General features: G+C 33.2%; 2 protein-coding genes across 2 annotated transcripts; one reads left to right on the top strand and one right to left on the bottom strand.

The window, feature by feature from the left end:
* Positions 1-1,278: 1,278 nt before the first annotated feature.
* Positions 1,279-2,243, top strand: LOC107956305 (uncharacterized). The gene is made up of 3 exons (XM_016892012.1): positions 1,279-1,340; positions 1,667-1,739; positions 1,911-2,243. The coding sequence occupies exons 1-3, from the start codon at positions 1,279-1,281 to the stop codon at positions 2,241-2,243; spliced, it is 468 nt and encodes a 155-aa protein (XP_016747501.1).
* Positions 2,244-8,834: 6,591 nt separating this feature from the next.
* Positions 8,835-10,800, bottom strand: LOC107955249 (protein WHAT'S THIS FACTOR 1 homolog, chloroplastic). The gene has a single exon (XM_016890990.2). The coding sequence runs from the start codon at positions 10,560-10,562 to the stop codon at positions 9,315-9,317; it is 1,248 nt and encodes a 415-aa protein (XP_016746479.2). The 5' UTR covers positions 10,563-10,800; the 3' UTR covers positions 8,835-9,314.
* Between the last annotated feature and the right edge of the window lie 6,937 nt (positions 10,801-17,737).

Below are 17,737 nucleotides of genomic sequence, written 5' to 3'. Positions count from 1 at the left end.
ATTCCATTAACTTAAAATTCCATAACCATTTGACCCATTTAACTCATAGAACTCAACTTTTACACCTTTTACAATTTAGTCCTTTTCACTTAATTAACCATTTTAACATCAAAATTTCTTAACAAAATTTTAATACGACCTTACTATAATCCCGTAGACATTAAATAAATAATAAAATAATAATTAACTTATCAAAATTTTGGTCCCAAAATCACTATTTCTGACACCACTGAAAATAGGCTATTACAATGTATCTGTTCTCCGCGGAGTTGTCTAAAAAAGGCTCGTCAGGACTTTAAACATGAAAATTTGGAGAAAAATTCCATGAACATGGCACCCTCTGAAAGGAATTAAAGGGTAGTGATTACCCAATAGGGTTCTCTACGTGTCCCAAAATGATGATGGGTAAACCTCACATATCGTGAGTTTAGGCAAATCCATGTCGTAAACATGTCAGAAAAGAATAAGCTTTTCTGGTGAAATACGAAAGAATAATCCTTTATGGTGAACAACAAAAGAATAAGCCTTTATGGAGACCTAGGAAAGAATAAGCCTTTGTGACGAACTACGAAAGAATAAGCCTTTGTGGTGAACTATGAAAGAATAAGCCTTTGTGACGAACTACGAAAGAATAAGCCTTTCTGGCGAACTAAGAAAGAATAAGCCTTTATAGCAGAATCTGTATGAAACGATATGGCATATCCTGCAAGACCTTTAATCACGATTAGAAAGACTAGAATAAGCTAGAATGTTTGATGATTTCATGGTAACGACCAAGTAAATTCAAGAAATGACTGAAGATGATAGTTTTAAGAGATAACGAGATGGATGAGCTTTCATTTAAAGAACAAGTCTGAACAAAGGTTGCGTCTGCTAATTTGAAGAAGGGTATCTATATGTAAACAATAATAGAAAAGAGTAGTAGAAGTTAAAGTTAGGTATGAAAAGCAATTTTGAGTAATGGTTTGCAAAAAATACGGGTTAGAATCCATGATCAAGATAAGCTGAAGGAGATTCCTGAGAGAATGAAGTTATTGATATATGATGGTAATGGATTCAAACTAGGATATGGTATATAGAAGAATGAAAATGTTTTGAAATTTGTGTAACACTCATTGTGATAGATAGTAGATGATGAAAGAAGAGAAGCTAGTGGTGATGAACTATCAAGCAATTTACAGAAGCGATGACTAAGGTATAAGAGGTTATTTCTCACTAAGTTATTATAAACTTATATGAGTTACACTTTATGTTTTAGGTTGAATATGAATAAGCGCTATGAGGGACGATACTAGGACTACGTCGAACGAAGTGGTGTATCGGGTTATTATGGATACAGAGCAAGTTTGATGGCTTGTTCAAAGTTTGAAATGTTACTTAAAAAACCATATTTTGGGATAATTGTAATAGATTAGGATTTTAAATTAGATATCCTTGTAATTAAATTATCATGTGCCATAGTTGTATCTACCTATTGTATATATATTTGTGTAATTTAGTTGAATCTGTATGAAGTTAACTTGTGAACTAATTGAAATTTGTATAAGTACCATTGACATTTGGGACATTAAACTATCATGCCCTTGACAAACATATTAGAGGTAGAATTGTTTGACGTTTAGGGCATTGATTTTTTATGCTTGTTTCCTTCTTCTTATGGTAACAGGTACATCCTAGTGGCTGTTAACTATGTATCCAAATGGGTGGAAGCTAAGGCATACCCAACAAATGATGCTAAGGTAGTCGTGCAATTGCTATATAAGCATGTATTTACAAAGTCTAGGACTCCTAGAGTTATAATTAGTGATGAAAGATCTCACTTTATAAATAAATGGCTTAAGTGGCTGCTTAACAAGTATGATATGAAACACAAAGTAGTGACTGCCTATCATCCACAAACAAATGGGTAGGTTGAGCTTGCAAACCACGAGATCAAAGGAATCATTGAGAATGTGGTTCAGCCTAATAGAAAAGATTGGTCCCAAAGGCTTGATGATGCTCTATGGGCCTATCAGACAACTTTCAAGACACCGTTAGGAAGGACTCTTTATCGGTTAGTCTTTGGAAAGGCATGTCACTTGCCGCTTGAGTTGGAAAATAAACCTCACTGGGCTTTGAAACAATTAAACTTGGATATAAAGCAAGTCGGTGAGAGAAGAATGTTACAACTTGATGAGTTGAAGGAATTGAGATTGTTTTCGTACAATGATGCCAAGATGTATAAAGAAAAGACTAAGAGATAGCATGACAAATGTATATAATTTCGAGAATTTAGAGAAGGTCAAAGAGTATTTTTGTTCAATTCAAGACTAAGGTTATTCCCTGGAAAGCTCAAATCTCGATGGATCGGACCCTTCACCATTCACAAAATCTATTCGTATGGAGTGGTAGAAATATGAGATAAAAAGGGAGGTACATTTAAATTTAATGGTCAGCATCTCAAGTACTATTAAGATGATGAATTTGAGTGATTTGATAATTCGTTCAATTTAGTAAACCCTTGATTTTTTTTGTAATTGTTAGAATAAATGACATAGATAGAAAAATTCTCTTGAATTAGTACATTAAATTAATTTTGTCTAAGAAGATTGGAACCTAAGCGGGACCAATTGTGACCCCTTCAACCTTTCCTGGGAGTTTAATTTAACGTAGTCTTTCAAGAAAATTTTCTAATTAGCCTAAAAGGAACTTTTATTTTCTTTTTATTTTTATTTTTATTTTTATTTTTATTTTTCATCTTTATGCTAAATAAAAGGGTCAAGTTAGCCCAAGTACTGATCTGTTTATTTTGGTTCAGTTTAATTTATAGTAAAGGTAATAATTACAGTTTGGGCTTGAGGCCTAAAACAATGAAGAAGAGGAAAATACTTAAATTTTTGCTACCTCTAAGCTTTTCCAAAACCCTAAAATTATCGCTACTTATTTCTCTCCATGCATTGTCGCTCAAGTCTTTCTTTAGCTAAATTTTTGCTTAAAATTTGCATTAGTTTACCACTATAAAAACCATCTTATTTTTCACAACACTTAAGCCATTAACCTTAATTTTTCCCTTTATTTTTCTTCTTTTAGCCGCTAGCCTCAAAGCTCAAAAGCTTTCTCTTCAATTTCCTTTTATTTCTTTCTCTTGCCGCAGCATTACCCTTTGCCGTAACAAATCTTCCCCATCATCGCCGCAACTCTCATTCGCCTAACAACCGTCCCCACTCCTAACCAAGTTTTGTGCAACCTCCACAATTAGCCTTTCCTTTTTTCCACCGCAAAGCCCTTGCCATAACACCATTTTTGTCGCACCATTCTTATTATTATCCCTAACTCCTTGTCAATTAACCATAACTCAAAAAAGAACTAGATCTTCAAAAAATTTTGCTGAAAACCCAATTTTAATTCAAGATGAGGAAATAAGGGAAAGATTTGATTCCATCTTCAAAAATCAGCCTACGATGCCAGAAAAAGGTTACAACTTGGAAAGTAATTATAAGTGTCATTCTCAATTCAGAAAACAATAGATGCCTTAAAGTGGAATCAATTTTGTGATGCATGATCACTGTCTGAAGAGGAATTAGTACGAGAATTCAACACCAATTTAATTATGTTAGACGCTTCTGAAGTTTTGTTTGTAAAAAGAAGGTACCCCTTACATTTAAATCCATTAATGATTTTTTTAATTTTCCTGATGTTGAAGAAGATGAATACTCTGTCATGATGATAAATATCAATTGGGATTTTCTTCAACAAGTACTTAACATTGTGCAAATCTAGGATCTCAATGGATCATAAGAAAATACGGCAGTCACTTTTACCGAAGGAGTACTTAAAACTAGTGGCTAAGGTATGGTTCTACTTTATACGATATAGCTTCATGCCTATCTCACATAGCTCCACCATCTCGATGGAACGAATGCTTTTGTTATATGCAATTATGACAAAAAAATCAATCAATATGGGAAAAATTATTCTCAAGGAAATCTAAGATTGTGCTAAGAAAAAGGCAGGAAGTGCTTACTTTCTATTATTGATTACTTCACTTTGTTTAAAAGCACAAGTTCATTCAAAAGCGAACCTAAAAGGTCGTTATGTTCAAGGCTGTATAACAAGACACAATCTTGAAAGGTTAGTAGAGAATGTTGAACAATTGAATCAGACCAAGCCAGAAAAACCAGAATCTAACGAGTTATCAACCAAATCTGAACCAGAAGCTAACTCAGTAACTGAATTAAGAAAACTAGAATCTGAAGGCGAACCGAACAACCCTGAACCAGTTGAGCCAAATGTTAATCCTGAGTTGACCATTCCGATGACACTTCTCCGAACACCGTTAATAAGTCAGAATTTTCAACTATGATGGATATGTGGAAATTTATGCATAACCAACAACATGCTTATTGGAAATATACAAAAATTAGAGATGATTCCATAAGGAATATTTTTAAAAACTTCTCTAACAGTTTCATTCTTGAGTTTCTATATCATGTTTTTGAGTCATGGAAGCAAGATTCAAGGCAAGAAGAGTTCGAGAATTAGAGCAAAAAGGGGAAGGAACAAGACAAAAGGGATGATAAAAATTAATAAAAAGAGGAATTTCTTTTTCTTTTTTTCGTAGTATTGTTTTTAAGACATTTTTATATTTACTTTAGGAATATTTTATTTAATGCATAATAAAATTGAATAATTTGCAATTTATGAATAAACTAAGTCAATGCTTTTCCATTAATTTTGTTCTCTAATAAAAAGTAAAGTAGTGTGGTAATGCAAATTTACATGTCTAGGATTGGATTTTTAAAAAAAAACAGACTTGGAATTTAAGCAGTTTTCATGACTCACCTCTCTTTCTTGAAATCTTACATGGTGTACAGTTCCCATTCACTACTTTGTTATTTTGCAATGAGAACATTGCTTCTTTTTAAAAGGGGGTAAGGGCCAATCTTAAATGATTCTTTAATTTTTTTTCAATTTTCACGCATTAGTATGCTGAAATAAACTAATGCTCATAGAGGATTTTTGTTAATAAGTTAGCTCATATGCAAGTATCATTTCTTATTTTATTTAAGTTTTTTTTATATGTTAGCTTATTTATGAGATGCTTGTATTCTTTATTAGTCTTATATAGTTTTTGCCATGAAAATTTACTTTCCTTAGAAATAAACATGCATGAAGGTTTAAGTCTTTAGAATTGTCTTAATAACTTTCTTAAGGCGAAATCCTAGTAGGCGAAAGAATATGAAAATGATATACGCACTTCTTTTTAGATCTGCCATATTTATAATTAACCCTTGAAACCTTACTTTGAGCTATATGGCCTTTGTTATTTGATTTACCTATATCATTCATCTTACCTTCTTTTCATAAGTTTTAACTTATCTTTCCACCAATTTTAACTTTACTTGCTTTGGTGAAAAGAAATATTTAGAAAAAAGTTAGAAGGAGGTATATGCTTCAAAAAAAAAAAAGATCAAATGTTTATGTATGATTAAGTGTTATGATCAAAGTGTTTAGAAGCATGAGTTCAAAATTAAGTTTGAAGGTGTTAACTCGATTAGTAAGGTGGATTGTGCTATAAATATCTAAGGCAAGTTTAGGGTTATTTAGCCTAAAAATCACTTCTCTTTATCCCTACATTGAGCCTAACCCCGTTACGACCTTATAAAAAACCTATTGATTTTAATAATTATGCCGACTACATTAGTGGAGAGAAAATACTAAGTTCAACATATGAAGACAATTAATTAAATCTTAGGATCGTTTTGTCTAATTAAATAAGGAAAGTCTGTTGATTTTATATGACTTTGAAATGCATGCAAATTATGACTTATGATAACATTTTCTTTTACTTTGTTTAATTGTTTGATTATGTTTAAATGGTAAGTTAAATTCTGAATTATACGGTCCTACTAAGCTATAAAGCTTACTCTATTTCTTTTTCGTGTTTTATAGAGATTCAATAGCTCGCTCGATTCGGATAAAGTCAGAGTTTCACATCACACTATCCAGTTTTCGATTGGTACTTTTGAACTTATGGATATATGTAAATATGGCATGTATAAGCTAGTTATAATGATGATAGTTATAGTTACTTAAGGTGGTTTGGTACATGTTGTGGTATATGTTAAAGCCATGTGATTTGGCTTAACTTGGTATAATGTTTTGATTGTGTATAAGTACTCAAATATGGTATGTTTTGGCAAGTAGAAGATGAAATAGAAATATGCAATGTTGTCTTAATATGTGATAAGCATATGAATAGAAAATGCATGATTTTAATTAGGTATTTGAATATTATGTTGAATTGGTATAAAATGTGTATGAAATGTTGTGGATTGGCTGCCTATTGGGTTATAAAATGTTGCAAATTTGAGCTTGATTAGGATGTGCAAAATGGGTGGCAAAATGACTTTGCAAATAGCCTACTTTTGTCCACGGGGCAGAGACACGGGCGTGTGACTCGGTCGTGTGTGATATATGGTCATGTTACACGGTGGTGTGTCCTCTGGTGTTGAAATTAAATGAAGTCAGTATGCTCCACATAATCTCACACACGAACGTGTGACTGGCCGTGTGGAACAAGTCAGTATACCCCCTAATTGGCACATGGCCTAGCACACGGGCGTGTGACTTGGCCGTGTTGCGTAAGTCAGTATACCTTACAGGTTTGGCACGGCCTTGCACACAGGCGTGTGTGGGCACTTCGAAGGGCACACGGGCTAGACACACGAGCGTGTGGTTGGCCATGTGACCCAAGTCAGTATGTACCCCTTGTTTTCACACGGGCGTGTCTGGTGGTTGTGTGAGACATACGGCCTGCTCACACAGGCGTGTGTCTTTTGTTTTAAGAAAATTTTCAAAGTTTTGTGAAAGTTCTATAAGTTATCGGTTTAGTCCCAAACTGCTTCTAAAGCATGTTTAAGGCCTCGTGGGCTATTAATAAGGACAAATTGATTAAGATTGAATGATGATTGTATGAATTGATTGAATGTACGAGAAAAGTATGGTTATATGTGTTATAAGTCCGGTAATACTCCGTAACCTTATTCCAGCGTTAAATATGGGTGAGGGGTGTTACAGATAATATCCGAATAAAACTCAACATATTTAAGTGTTAAGGTCTTAATAAAAAATTCAAAATGTAAATGGTAATATACATCCGATTATTTGAAGAGGGACAAAAATTTTACCATACTGATGGAACGGTAAGTTATCCATTTTGAGAAGATTTTATTTGAAATGTAAGATGGAGTGAAATAATTATAGAAGAGAACCTCAAACATCAATGAGTATTAAATTTGTTGTATTAAGTGGGTTGGTTGTCACAACATGCAAGTAAAAATCTAGTCTTGTAAACTGTATTTTTCAATCCATTTTTTCTTGATAAACAAGACACAAATATTATGATAATTTGAATATTTAATGAACTCGACATCCATAAATGTTACATTAACTTTAAAATGAAAAAAAAATATTCCAAAAATTTACCTTTGAAGAAACCTAATTTGGATTTAATTTCTTCTCTCACAATATTGAATAAAAATAAAAAATAAAAACCTACAAAACTAAAAGTTAAAATATTAAATCATCTTGAAACTTTACAACTTTAAATGATTCCACATTTCTTTTACCCTTAAGCTTTAACTTCTACCGTCAAGCCTTCAATGTTAAACTCAACACTGATATTATCTAATAAAAGAATAGAAATTATTGAAAGTTGACACTGATTGAGCGATTTGTTTATAAAGAAATATATTACATTTTTAATATAAAAATATAAATTAAATAAAATGAATGTAATATTAAGCAGTTGTCTTGTTTTTAGTCTTTGTAATCTTATTTAAAATTTTAAAAATTCAGATTCAATTGTTAATATTATTAAAATAAAAATTGTTAATCAATTTGTAGCAAGTAATAAAAAAACAAAATAAGCATGTATTTAATAAAATAATAATAACTTTAACAACTGAACTTATATTTTTAAATTAGGAAATTAAAAGAATTAAATTCTTAAAAATAAAAAACGAATTCCAAATATACATAAAGTATTGGGATTTAAATCATATTTAAACTTTTTTTTTTGTTTAGACATCTATTTCCTAAAGAAAGAAAGTATTACATCAAATGAGGACCAATATTCTGAAACATACAGAACGAGGAAAGCAATTGAGGACCTCAACCCCGTACAAAACAATATTCTGAAACATGCAAAACCTACCACTTTATTAAGGAGAAATAAGCCTCACTTGCTTGAATCAGGTCCCTGTCAATAGAATGGAAGCAAAGAGAAACCCCCATATGATCACACGACCATTTCAGTCCTCTCCACCCTCTTAGCCATTAAGATAAGTATACCCTTTGATGCAGTGAATCTCTATGCAGTGGCGAAGTCAAAAAAAATTTTTAGGGGCGCCGGATAAAATTTTAATTTTTTATAATTTATATTTTTATAATTTGTAAAAGATTAAATTGAATTTTTATAATTTTAAGGGGGGCTAAAGTGCAATTTTAACTTTACTAATTTAAAATTTTTAAAAAAATTTTAAAGGCCTAAAATGCAATTTTCCATTTTAGGGGGGCCGGGCCCATGCCAGCCCCCCCTGGCTACGCCCCTGTCTCTATGAAAATCTTTACTACTGTGACGGTGGACACATCTCCGATCTGAATCAATAAATACAATGGACACTCAACCAAAACTGAGTTCCCGCAAACTCGAGAAACAAAGTCATAGAGGAACCTGTGGAAATTGAGTCATCAAGAACTCAAAAGAGACACGGGTAGCAGCCACCTGATGCAAATCATGACCAAACTCATAAATACAACATGCCGAAATAGGTGTGATTTTCTCATGCAACTTCAACCAAAAAAAGTTTGATGCTCGGTTTCTAAGAAATTCATTATACAAGAATTCGGTTTTCCCTTTCAAAGGACCCTTTCCAAGATCTTTTCATGGCCGCACAAAGAAGAAGGAAGTTGCAACAAGTACAGTAAAAGTGCTAATCCATAAAAAAACGTTGAAAGCTAGAATGGGGACTAACTTCTCAAAGAAAGCTACAAAGCATGGATTCTAACTAGTGAAACAGCTTTACCAAACAGACATGAAGAGTACCAAATACCCAATACTTTGGATAAGAAAACCAATTCATGCTCCTTGTTCTCGAAAAAGTCAAGCAACAATCTGAAGATATCCCGGACAAAAGTGTAAGGTGCCTGCATTGTAGTTCCTCTCTAAACCACTGTGTTATATTAGATAAGTGAAATCCTCTCAAAACCAAATATAGAGCTCAGCATCATCAATAACTCAAAATCCAAGTCAAACTTTTATCTGTTCAAACTCAGAGCTCTGCCTCTTCACAACTTTGTTCACTCAATTCCCCATTCTTTGCTGCCATCATTTCCATATCCTTCTTAACTTGTTCTCTTCGCACCCTCAACATCTTGGCTCTCTCCCTCCATCCTTCCTCCAGCAACTCAACAAACTTATCCTTTATACCAAGTAACGGATCTTTATCAATCAACTCATCACCCTTATATGCCTCTCTCAGCACTGCAGTCTTGATCCCACCTTTTAGTGACATATAGAATATCCCTGAATGCCTCGTGAATGCACTAGAAAAAGCATTCGAAAACCTGTAGTCATTGGTAAACTTCCCCAATATCGGCACCGGAACCCGCTTCAACAATGACAGGGAAAGCAGCTCATGCAAAACTGCCACCATCCTCTTCTCCATTTCTCGTGAGGCTTGGTCCAAATGTGACACATCCTCATATGGAGAAATATAATCTAACTCCAACCAATCCCTAACCCATTCTCTCATTTCTTTCCTAAGAGAAAACCCCGGTGGTAACTTATAGTTAAAATTCGGCCTAACTCGAATCCCTGTTAAGTGGGATTCCTCTTCTGCTCTTTGCTCGATAACAGATTTAGCGAACTCAGGATTCCACTCAACCAATTCCAGAAACGATTGCCCCTCTCCAGGGGACCCTGTTAACCTAAAGTAATTCGAATACTTGGGCACTAAGTTAACCAAAAAATCATTTGGCAAACCAAATTCCCTCTTCGCATGAACCAATTTATCCACACTAATCACCTTATATCTAGACATCATCAACAACTTACAAAGCTTAGAAACAACCAAGTCCTCATTTTCATCATAAATCCGTTTTTCTTCTTCTAGGAAATTCCTCAGCCTATTACTAGGCCGCAAAAACGGGACAAGATCGGATTTTGGTCTAATCCGATCATAGTATGTATCGAAAAGACCCGGGTTATTGTTAATGAAGGTTTTAACTCTGACATTAAGGCGTAACCTCTCCCGGCTTTTGTCTAAGTAGCGGAGTGGGATGGCTTGACCCGGTTCGTTTAGGACTTCCTTGACGACCCGGGCACAGAGCTTGTATCGTTTATCGTTTTCAATTGCTTTATCTAATGTCCAATCTTTTCTCCAAACAACTTTGAGGCTTGAAATGGGGTTAAATTGGAGGGTGAACTTAGGGTTTAAGAAAGATTTGAAGTTATGCTTAAGGTTGAAAATGGAAGGAAAACTGGTTTGGGATTTGAAGAGAATACCTGGAATAATCATTTGAAAATGGAAGGAAAACTGGTTTGGGATTTGAAGAGAATACCTGGAATAATCATCGAGGGAGAAAGGAAACCCCAAAGCAATTGATCAGACTAAAACATTGAAATGACTCTTGGAATTCTCAGTAGGAAGTTGGGTGCAAAGCAGAATTTGTGAATAGTAGAATTTAGGGTTTAGTGGGTGAAGTAATGAAAACAGTTAACAAGAGGCAAGCCCAATAGGACCAGATGGACTACTCTGAAATGGATAAAGAAAATACGCTTTCTTACCCTAATAATATAAAAATAATAATTTTTTTTCTGAAATAGGATAGAAAAATTATTTAAAAAATAGGCAAAACAGATTGTGTTTCACTGGTGGCATTTTAGCAATCAGTGACATTACCCTAAGAAAATATATTTTTTTTAGTATTGTTTGAGCAATCGACGGAACCAGTATATATTGCCATATTTTTTATGAATATCAAATTAAGAAAATATTTTTTAATGGTAGGGAGTATTAGTTGAAATTTTTAGAATAGATAAATTAAAGAAAAGGAAAAATAAGAAAAAAAGCTGAAAATGTGGAAATTAAGTAAAAAAGGTAACCGATCAATCACGATTTCTGCTTAATTTCCCTTTCTCCTTTTTTTTTATCTGTTGTTATTATTGAATTTTAAACTTATTTTATGTTTAAATTTTTAGTACAAAAGGGGGGGTTTGGTCCCCCGCAACAACCACACGTGGTAAAAAAAAAAGGGAGGGTTAGACAAAAAAATTTGAGTGTTTGTTGGAGGTTTGAGGAGAAAAAATTAAGGATTATTAAGGTGTGTTAACTATTTTTTGTAATATTAAATTTGCAAAAAGAATTATTGTTTATATTTTAGATTAGATTTATGTTAAAGGATTATTAAAATAATATTAGATTAGATTATTATTATTATTAAGGTAATATTATATAATTTTGTTTGAATTATTAGAATTGTGTTAAAAGTAATATTAAGATAGTTTTGGTAGTGTATGTTTTTTTATATTGTAATACTAATTTGTATATTTTAAGATATAACATTCAACATTATATTTTTGTTTGACTTATTATATTTGTGTTAAAAGTAACATTAAGGTAATTTTGGTAGTGTTTTTTTTTTAATTATAATTTGTATATTTTAAGATATAACATTCAACATTATATTTTTGTTTGAATGATTAGATTTGTGTTAAAATTAATATTAAGATTGGTTTGACTAGTGTATATATTTTTTATATTGTAATATTAATTTTTATATTTTTATATTAAGATATAATTTGTATTTAAAAATTGCATATAAAAATTTAATTACAAAAATGGGTTAGGAAAAAAATAGTTTTTGTTATTTGTATATTGTTTATTTGTTTGGTCGACGATTTAATTTTTTATTGTTTCTGTAGATATCAAAATGGGTTCTTTGATAAGAGAACAATCACACAGTAAAGATGATTGATGTGCCGATAAAAAAATGTGTTATTTTTTATTCACGAGTATATATGTAAAGTTGCACGTAATTTTTTTATTTAATTGGAAGATTTTAACTAATGTACTAATTTAATATGGTTAGGGTGAGTATCGCATGCTGAGGGTGCATGTCCATGGTTCGAGCTACTGGTCGGATGAACGATTATGCCCTACGTAAATGTTGTCGGATTTCGACCAACGATATTGATCCGGATGTTTGAGTTGAGGGCAAACATAATCTCCGCATCAGCGCTTAGAGATGCACACATTTTATTTTTCGTGTAGAGAATGCACCATCACACTAGAAGATGTCGCACTGCAACTAGAGCTCCCCGTTGACAGTGATGCGGTCATCAATTCAAGCAAAGTGTTTGAACATGCGACACTCTACTACGACTTACTTGGACACTCACCTGATGATGGTGAAGCTATTAGATCTGGTGCCCTAAATGCAGTATTTTCGTCAATATACACTTATAATTTTTCAAACAAATTGGTTAATAAAACAAATCCATTTATTACGATTAATATACTTTGTATTATTATCCTCAAATGGCTTTTTCACGCAGAGTAAAATGGCAATAAATGTTGCTTATTGGTAGTCTAATGTTTAATTAATGCTAAGCAGTACTACATGGATAAATCATAAAACGAAAAGATAGGTTGTATTAGTAGACAAAACTAAACATGTCATTAGTCTAATAAAAAAATGATCTAACTGATTAAAAGACTAATATATCTTCTATCAAGTCCAATTAGGGAAATGTTTTGTCTTGGGCACTGGAGCGAATGACTCTTAGAAGATATAGACATATATGTGACTGACTGGACTGACAGTACATCGGATAGGACCTAAACAGAATAGATCCTAAATTCATTTATGGATTTATTCACTTATAACGTTCATAGTGTGGCATACTTAAATCCTAAGTGGATGGTGACTTGAGTTCAAATAGATAAGGAACCGAAAGCTGATGCGTTGGCTGTACAACTTTTGTAGTATGTAGTGTCATTCACAACAGTGAAATTCATAGTCCAAAACATGAGTAACTGATATCCTCTCATTGGCATTACATGGTTGATGAAAGTAAACGTGGTCACGGGCCGTCCGTTTTTATGATGGATGACTTTATCACTAATTAATAGTGATTGACTTTTCATAAAGGAAGATTTAATGATTACCATAAGATAAGATAGGATCATATTAGAAGAACGGATATTATCCCAAAGAGATCAATGATATACTATGAAGGTAATACACTAATGATAAGGTCATTGGACAAGCATTAAATAGTTGTTTTCGTAATGGTATGTTGTTAGGGAGAGTTTAGTCACGATATTATAGTGAAATGACTTCTTGACTAAACGATCTTATAATTAATGGGTGAAAAGCTAGAACTTAATTATAAATCATTTGAGCCTCAACTTTTATGTCCAATTGGCCCCTCCGCTAGCTAATTGAAACCAAAAATGAGTTGCATCTTTGAATAAAAATGAACAGAATGAATAGAAAAAGAGAAATGAGAAACATTCAGGAATGATTGTGGTTTTCTATGAAATTGAGAAATGAAATCATTTGAAAAATGAATGTAGGTTTCCAAAAATAAAAATGAAAATGAAAATAGAAATTTGCAATCTTATATAGGATTACTTAAAAAATGATAGAAGAATGAGTTCATGTTTTTGGACTGTTTTGAAGCTTGAAAATGAAAATAAACCATTAAGTCATAGTGAATATGCTGAGACATATTGAACGAATTTTCTCGAAATTTTATTAGGGGTAAAATCGTTAAAATTTTACTAAAGTAAAATTGGGATGATACAATTATTTAATATGTAAATATTAAATTTTATTTTGGGAAATAGAAAAGTTGAACCAGGTTGGGTCACATTACAGAGTACTGGGTCAAAAAGGCTCAGGAAGTACTCGTAATTGGACCCGATGTGAGAGAGGCCCAAAACCCTTCATATAACATGAAGGGGGTGGTAACCCTAGTAGAAATACAAGGGTGAATCGTTCACCCCTCTCTTACTCTAAGAAGGATGTTGTTTTTCCAGTTAAAATAAACCTTTACAATTCTACTAGGGCTTCACTTTTTCTTCCTATAAATAGATGACACCAATAGAGCTATTAATACAACTTTTGAGAGAATGTTATTCTGTCAAAAAATAAACAGAATTTATTCTCAACTTATAAATATATTTTTCAAAATAACAATTTTACCTGTTTCTACTAAAGAAGAGAGAATTTCTATTTTCACTCCTAAAAGGAAATTTTTTCTAGTGCTGTATTTTGATTCAATTGGTTTGAGCCGACACTTGTTATAGTTCATGGTACGAGAATAGCGGAGAAGATCGTTTGCTTGAAAGCCAGAAAGCATCAAAAATCCGTTTATCCAAAAACACAGATACGAATTCGGTTAAGGTTTATTGCTATAGATATCACAAACCAAGTCAATTTTCAAAATTTTAATTTTTCACCATGCGAGAAAATCATTTTCGAACCGGGTTTTTTTTCCAACAGAAGCTACATTTACAAGTTTGAAATTTTATTGGTTAAAGGCAAATTTCAAAACCTGATCCAGTAATATGACTGAGTGGGAGAAGATGTGCGCTTCTTGGGTATATATACTGCAGCTTACAGAGGGCTACTTATGTCAGACGTAAAAAGTAATAAAGTCCACTTGATGTACTTGTCTCTATTATTTGATTTATAAGTTGTTTATTTGTACAGTTGGGAATCAGCAATATTAGCAACTTGTATCGTAAGCTTTTTTGGGGAGAAAAAACAGTATTAGCAACAGTCCTAGGGGTTATACAGGATGCCATTCTGGCATCAGTGGGTCACTGAACACATGTTCCCACTCGTAAATAGGTAAAAAAAAATTTTGAAACTTGGATCAAGATTTATTGTTTATGAAAATATGTTCTTACAAGTTTGCTTTTTTAGATGGTATACTTGTCTAAATATTGAAAAGTCGAAAACACTTGTTTTCTATTGACTGATGATCAAAGCACATGTCGGAAAGGGTGTAATTTATTTTCATAAAATAAATTTATATTAATGTCATGTAATTACTTCATTTATTTACTTATGTTAAGTATTTTAATCATGTCACCGTAACCATGTTATTAGTTATAAATTTCGTATGGACGCCATATAGCATCCCAAATGTTGCATCTATCATTCCTTCGTCAGCTATCGTCTACTCACTCATGTGGTGCATTAACGCACTCGTGTTCATTTTTTAACAGTTGAGTGGTACGACAGGGATTCAATGTTGCATCAATTCGAGTGCAAACAAGATATTTCAAACGTTCCATAAAATTTCGACAAAGTCCACGAAATTAACAAAAGGGAAGAAGATGCAAATAATTGGGCATTAGAGCATAAAAAATATATTGCATTGTGAAATGTCCAGTTGGAGAGAAAGCCTTGGTTGGAATCATGTTTTTTTAATTTCACACCATCGGTCAACTACCAACAGCGATACATAGAGAATGGGTTGTTGTATTTGATCTATCAGAAATTATACAAATGTTGTCTTGTGTAACAACATACCTCCGCAAGTTCATCAAAAAAATTGTCACGATTCCATTTTCTCCGACTCTACAGTAGAAAACGTTATCGATAGCAAGTTCTAGTTTCCATTTTGTGCAACCGTAATAAGGAGGATCTGCGTATATTTCTTGTACAGCCAGGCCCCATCAACCTGCACGAACGACTTACAGTGGAGAAAGGCCCGAACGCATGGATTGAATGTCCAAAACATCTGGTGGAAAATTATTTTCCCCAGATATAGTTGGTCGCCCTAGTCGTAATAAGGTCACATCTGTAACTTAACAGCAGTCTCTGACATATACTCCTATATTGTGATATCCACTCCTGAAGTTCGTTGTACGACGCATTTCAATTTCCTTACAATTGCTGTTTAGCCAACCATGCCTTCTAATATGACACTCGGTACTAGAATTGTTCTTACATTTCGACAATCAACACCAATACAGTAATGGTGGGCATGTCTTTAACTATTGGCATGATGCAGTTGTAGATAGTTTTCGAATCAAGATTGTAGTGGTCTTGCATCATACGTGCAGAAGTGCACGTATGAGGCCCAACATATTTACGTATCTCTCATAATTGGAACCTCTGGATAAATGCAGCTCATACTCACCACTTACACCATTCTACCGACCTCCAACACTTGCCAACATATATTTTTGATTTAAAGTCAATGACTTTGTAGTCAACCAACATTATCATACTATACCACTTGATAGCAGCGATACAATCATCTTTGCTCGCGAATCTTTAGTCCATGAATAACTTTTTCGATTCAGGATCTTTCAACATCAGGTGAACAGATATTATATACAGGTACTCGGGGAACTCAGAAGCATACACTGCATCGAGATCAACGCTCAACAAGTGGGTCACAAGATCATTGCGTATGACGATGCCACAACTTGGGTTCAAGGGTCGCCACTTGTGTGTGCGAACCATAAAGTTAATCAAGAGCCTAAGGCTTTACCCTAAGTTTCGAGAGTAAGTTTTCTTTAAACTCTATTTTGTGATTTGATTGTGTTAAGTATGTGTTTTATAAATAGTGATATGCGAACTCTATATTGCGAGCTAGATATGAACAGTGTTTTGCGAGCTCCTCATAATTTGCGAGCTCTATGTTTAAGTATGTGTATTGACACTATAATCTTTTTTAAATCGTTTGATATAATGACATGTTATAGGATTATGATTACTCACATTTATGTTTTGCGATTTGGGCGAGAAGCCCTAAGACAGGTTAGGAGAAATAAGGGAATGACAAGCCAAGCTCCATTTAATGGGAGATGCAGGTGTGTTAAGAGTGTTAGTTTAATACTCACTTATGGGATATATTGAACTATTTGAGTCAAATTGAGAGGTTTTAATGAAATTCGTTTATCTAACTGGAAAGAACATGCGAATAAGATTGTGTGTTCCAAAATATTATGTTTTATTGTTTTAAGCTAGCTAACGGTAGGTAGCCGAGAACCAAGCTTTGCATAAATATGACAAACCTAGTTTATAGAACAGTAACTTTGTTAAAACTCTTGTTTAACTTATGTTTTTGTGTGTGTTATGCGATTTTCTTGTACATTCACTAAGTTCGCAAAAGCTGACACACTCCTTTCTAAACATTGCTGACATTTAGATTGCACAGTGTGTAACAGCGAAGCGAGTGATCCAAACGAAGCATAAACGCTGGATAGATGGTAGAAACAAACTTTAGACTTAAAGGCAATGTGGGATTCAGCTTGGGCTTAGAGATATCTTTCTTTCTATTGACTTCACCGATTGTTCTAGGACTTAATTTTTTTCTTTATATTTTTATTACCTCTTGTGAACCGATAAAACTATATATACATACCTTAATTTTAAGTATATGAATTTAGTCCAATCCTAGTTTGATGTCCTTTAAATAACAAATTCATGCTTAAGTATTTAATTTCTAACAGAATGTTCACCATAAGCAAAAGCATGAAATAGTTAGAACTATCTAACTTATACAAAGTTCGCCAAAATTATTGCAAAGTAACAAGGTTGTCGAACTGTGCAAAGTGCGAACCTTAACGATTAGTGAACTACTACCTCCAAACCCTTAATAGTTATTGAAATGTGGGAAAAGGAGAGACCCTGCGAAAACGTGTTTGCAGAATCTAAATGC

The sequence above is a fragment of the Gossypium hirsutum genome, chromosome A07 (genome assembly GCF_007990345.1).
Source record: "Gossypium hirsutum isolate 1008001.06 chromosome A07, Gossypium_hirsutum_v2.1, whole genome shotgun sequence".
NCBI classification, from domain to species: domain Eukaryota; kingdom Viridiplantae; phylum Streptophyta; class Magnoliopsida; order Malvales; family Malvaceae; genus Gossypium; species Gossypium hirsutum.
This window is presented reverse-complemented; position numbering and strand designations above follow the sequence as displayed.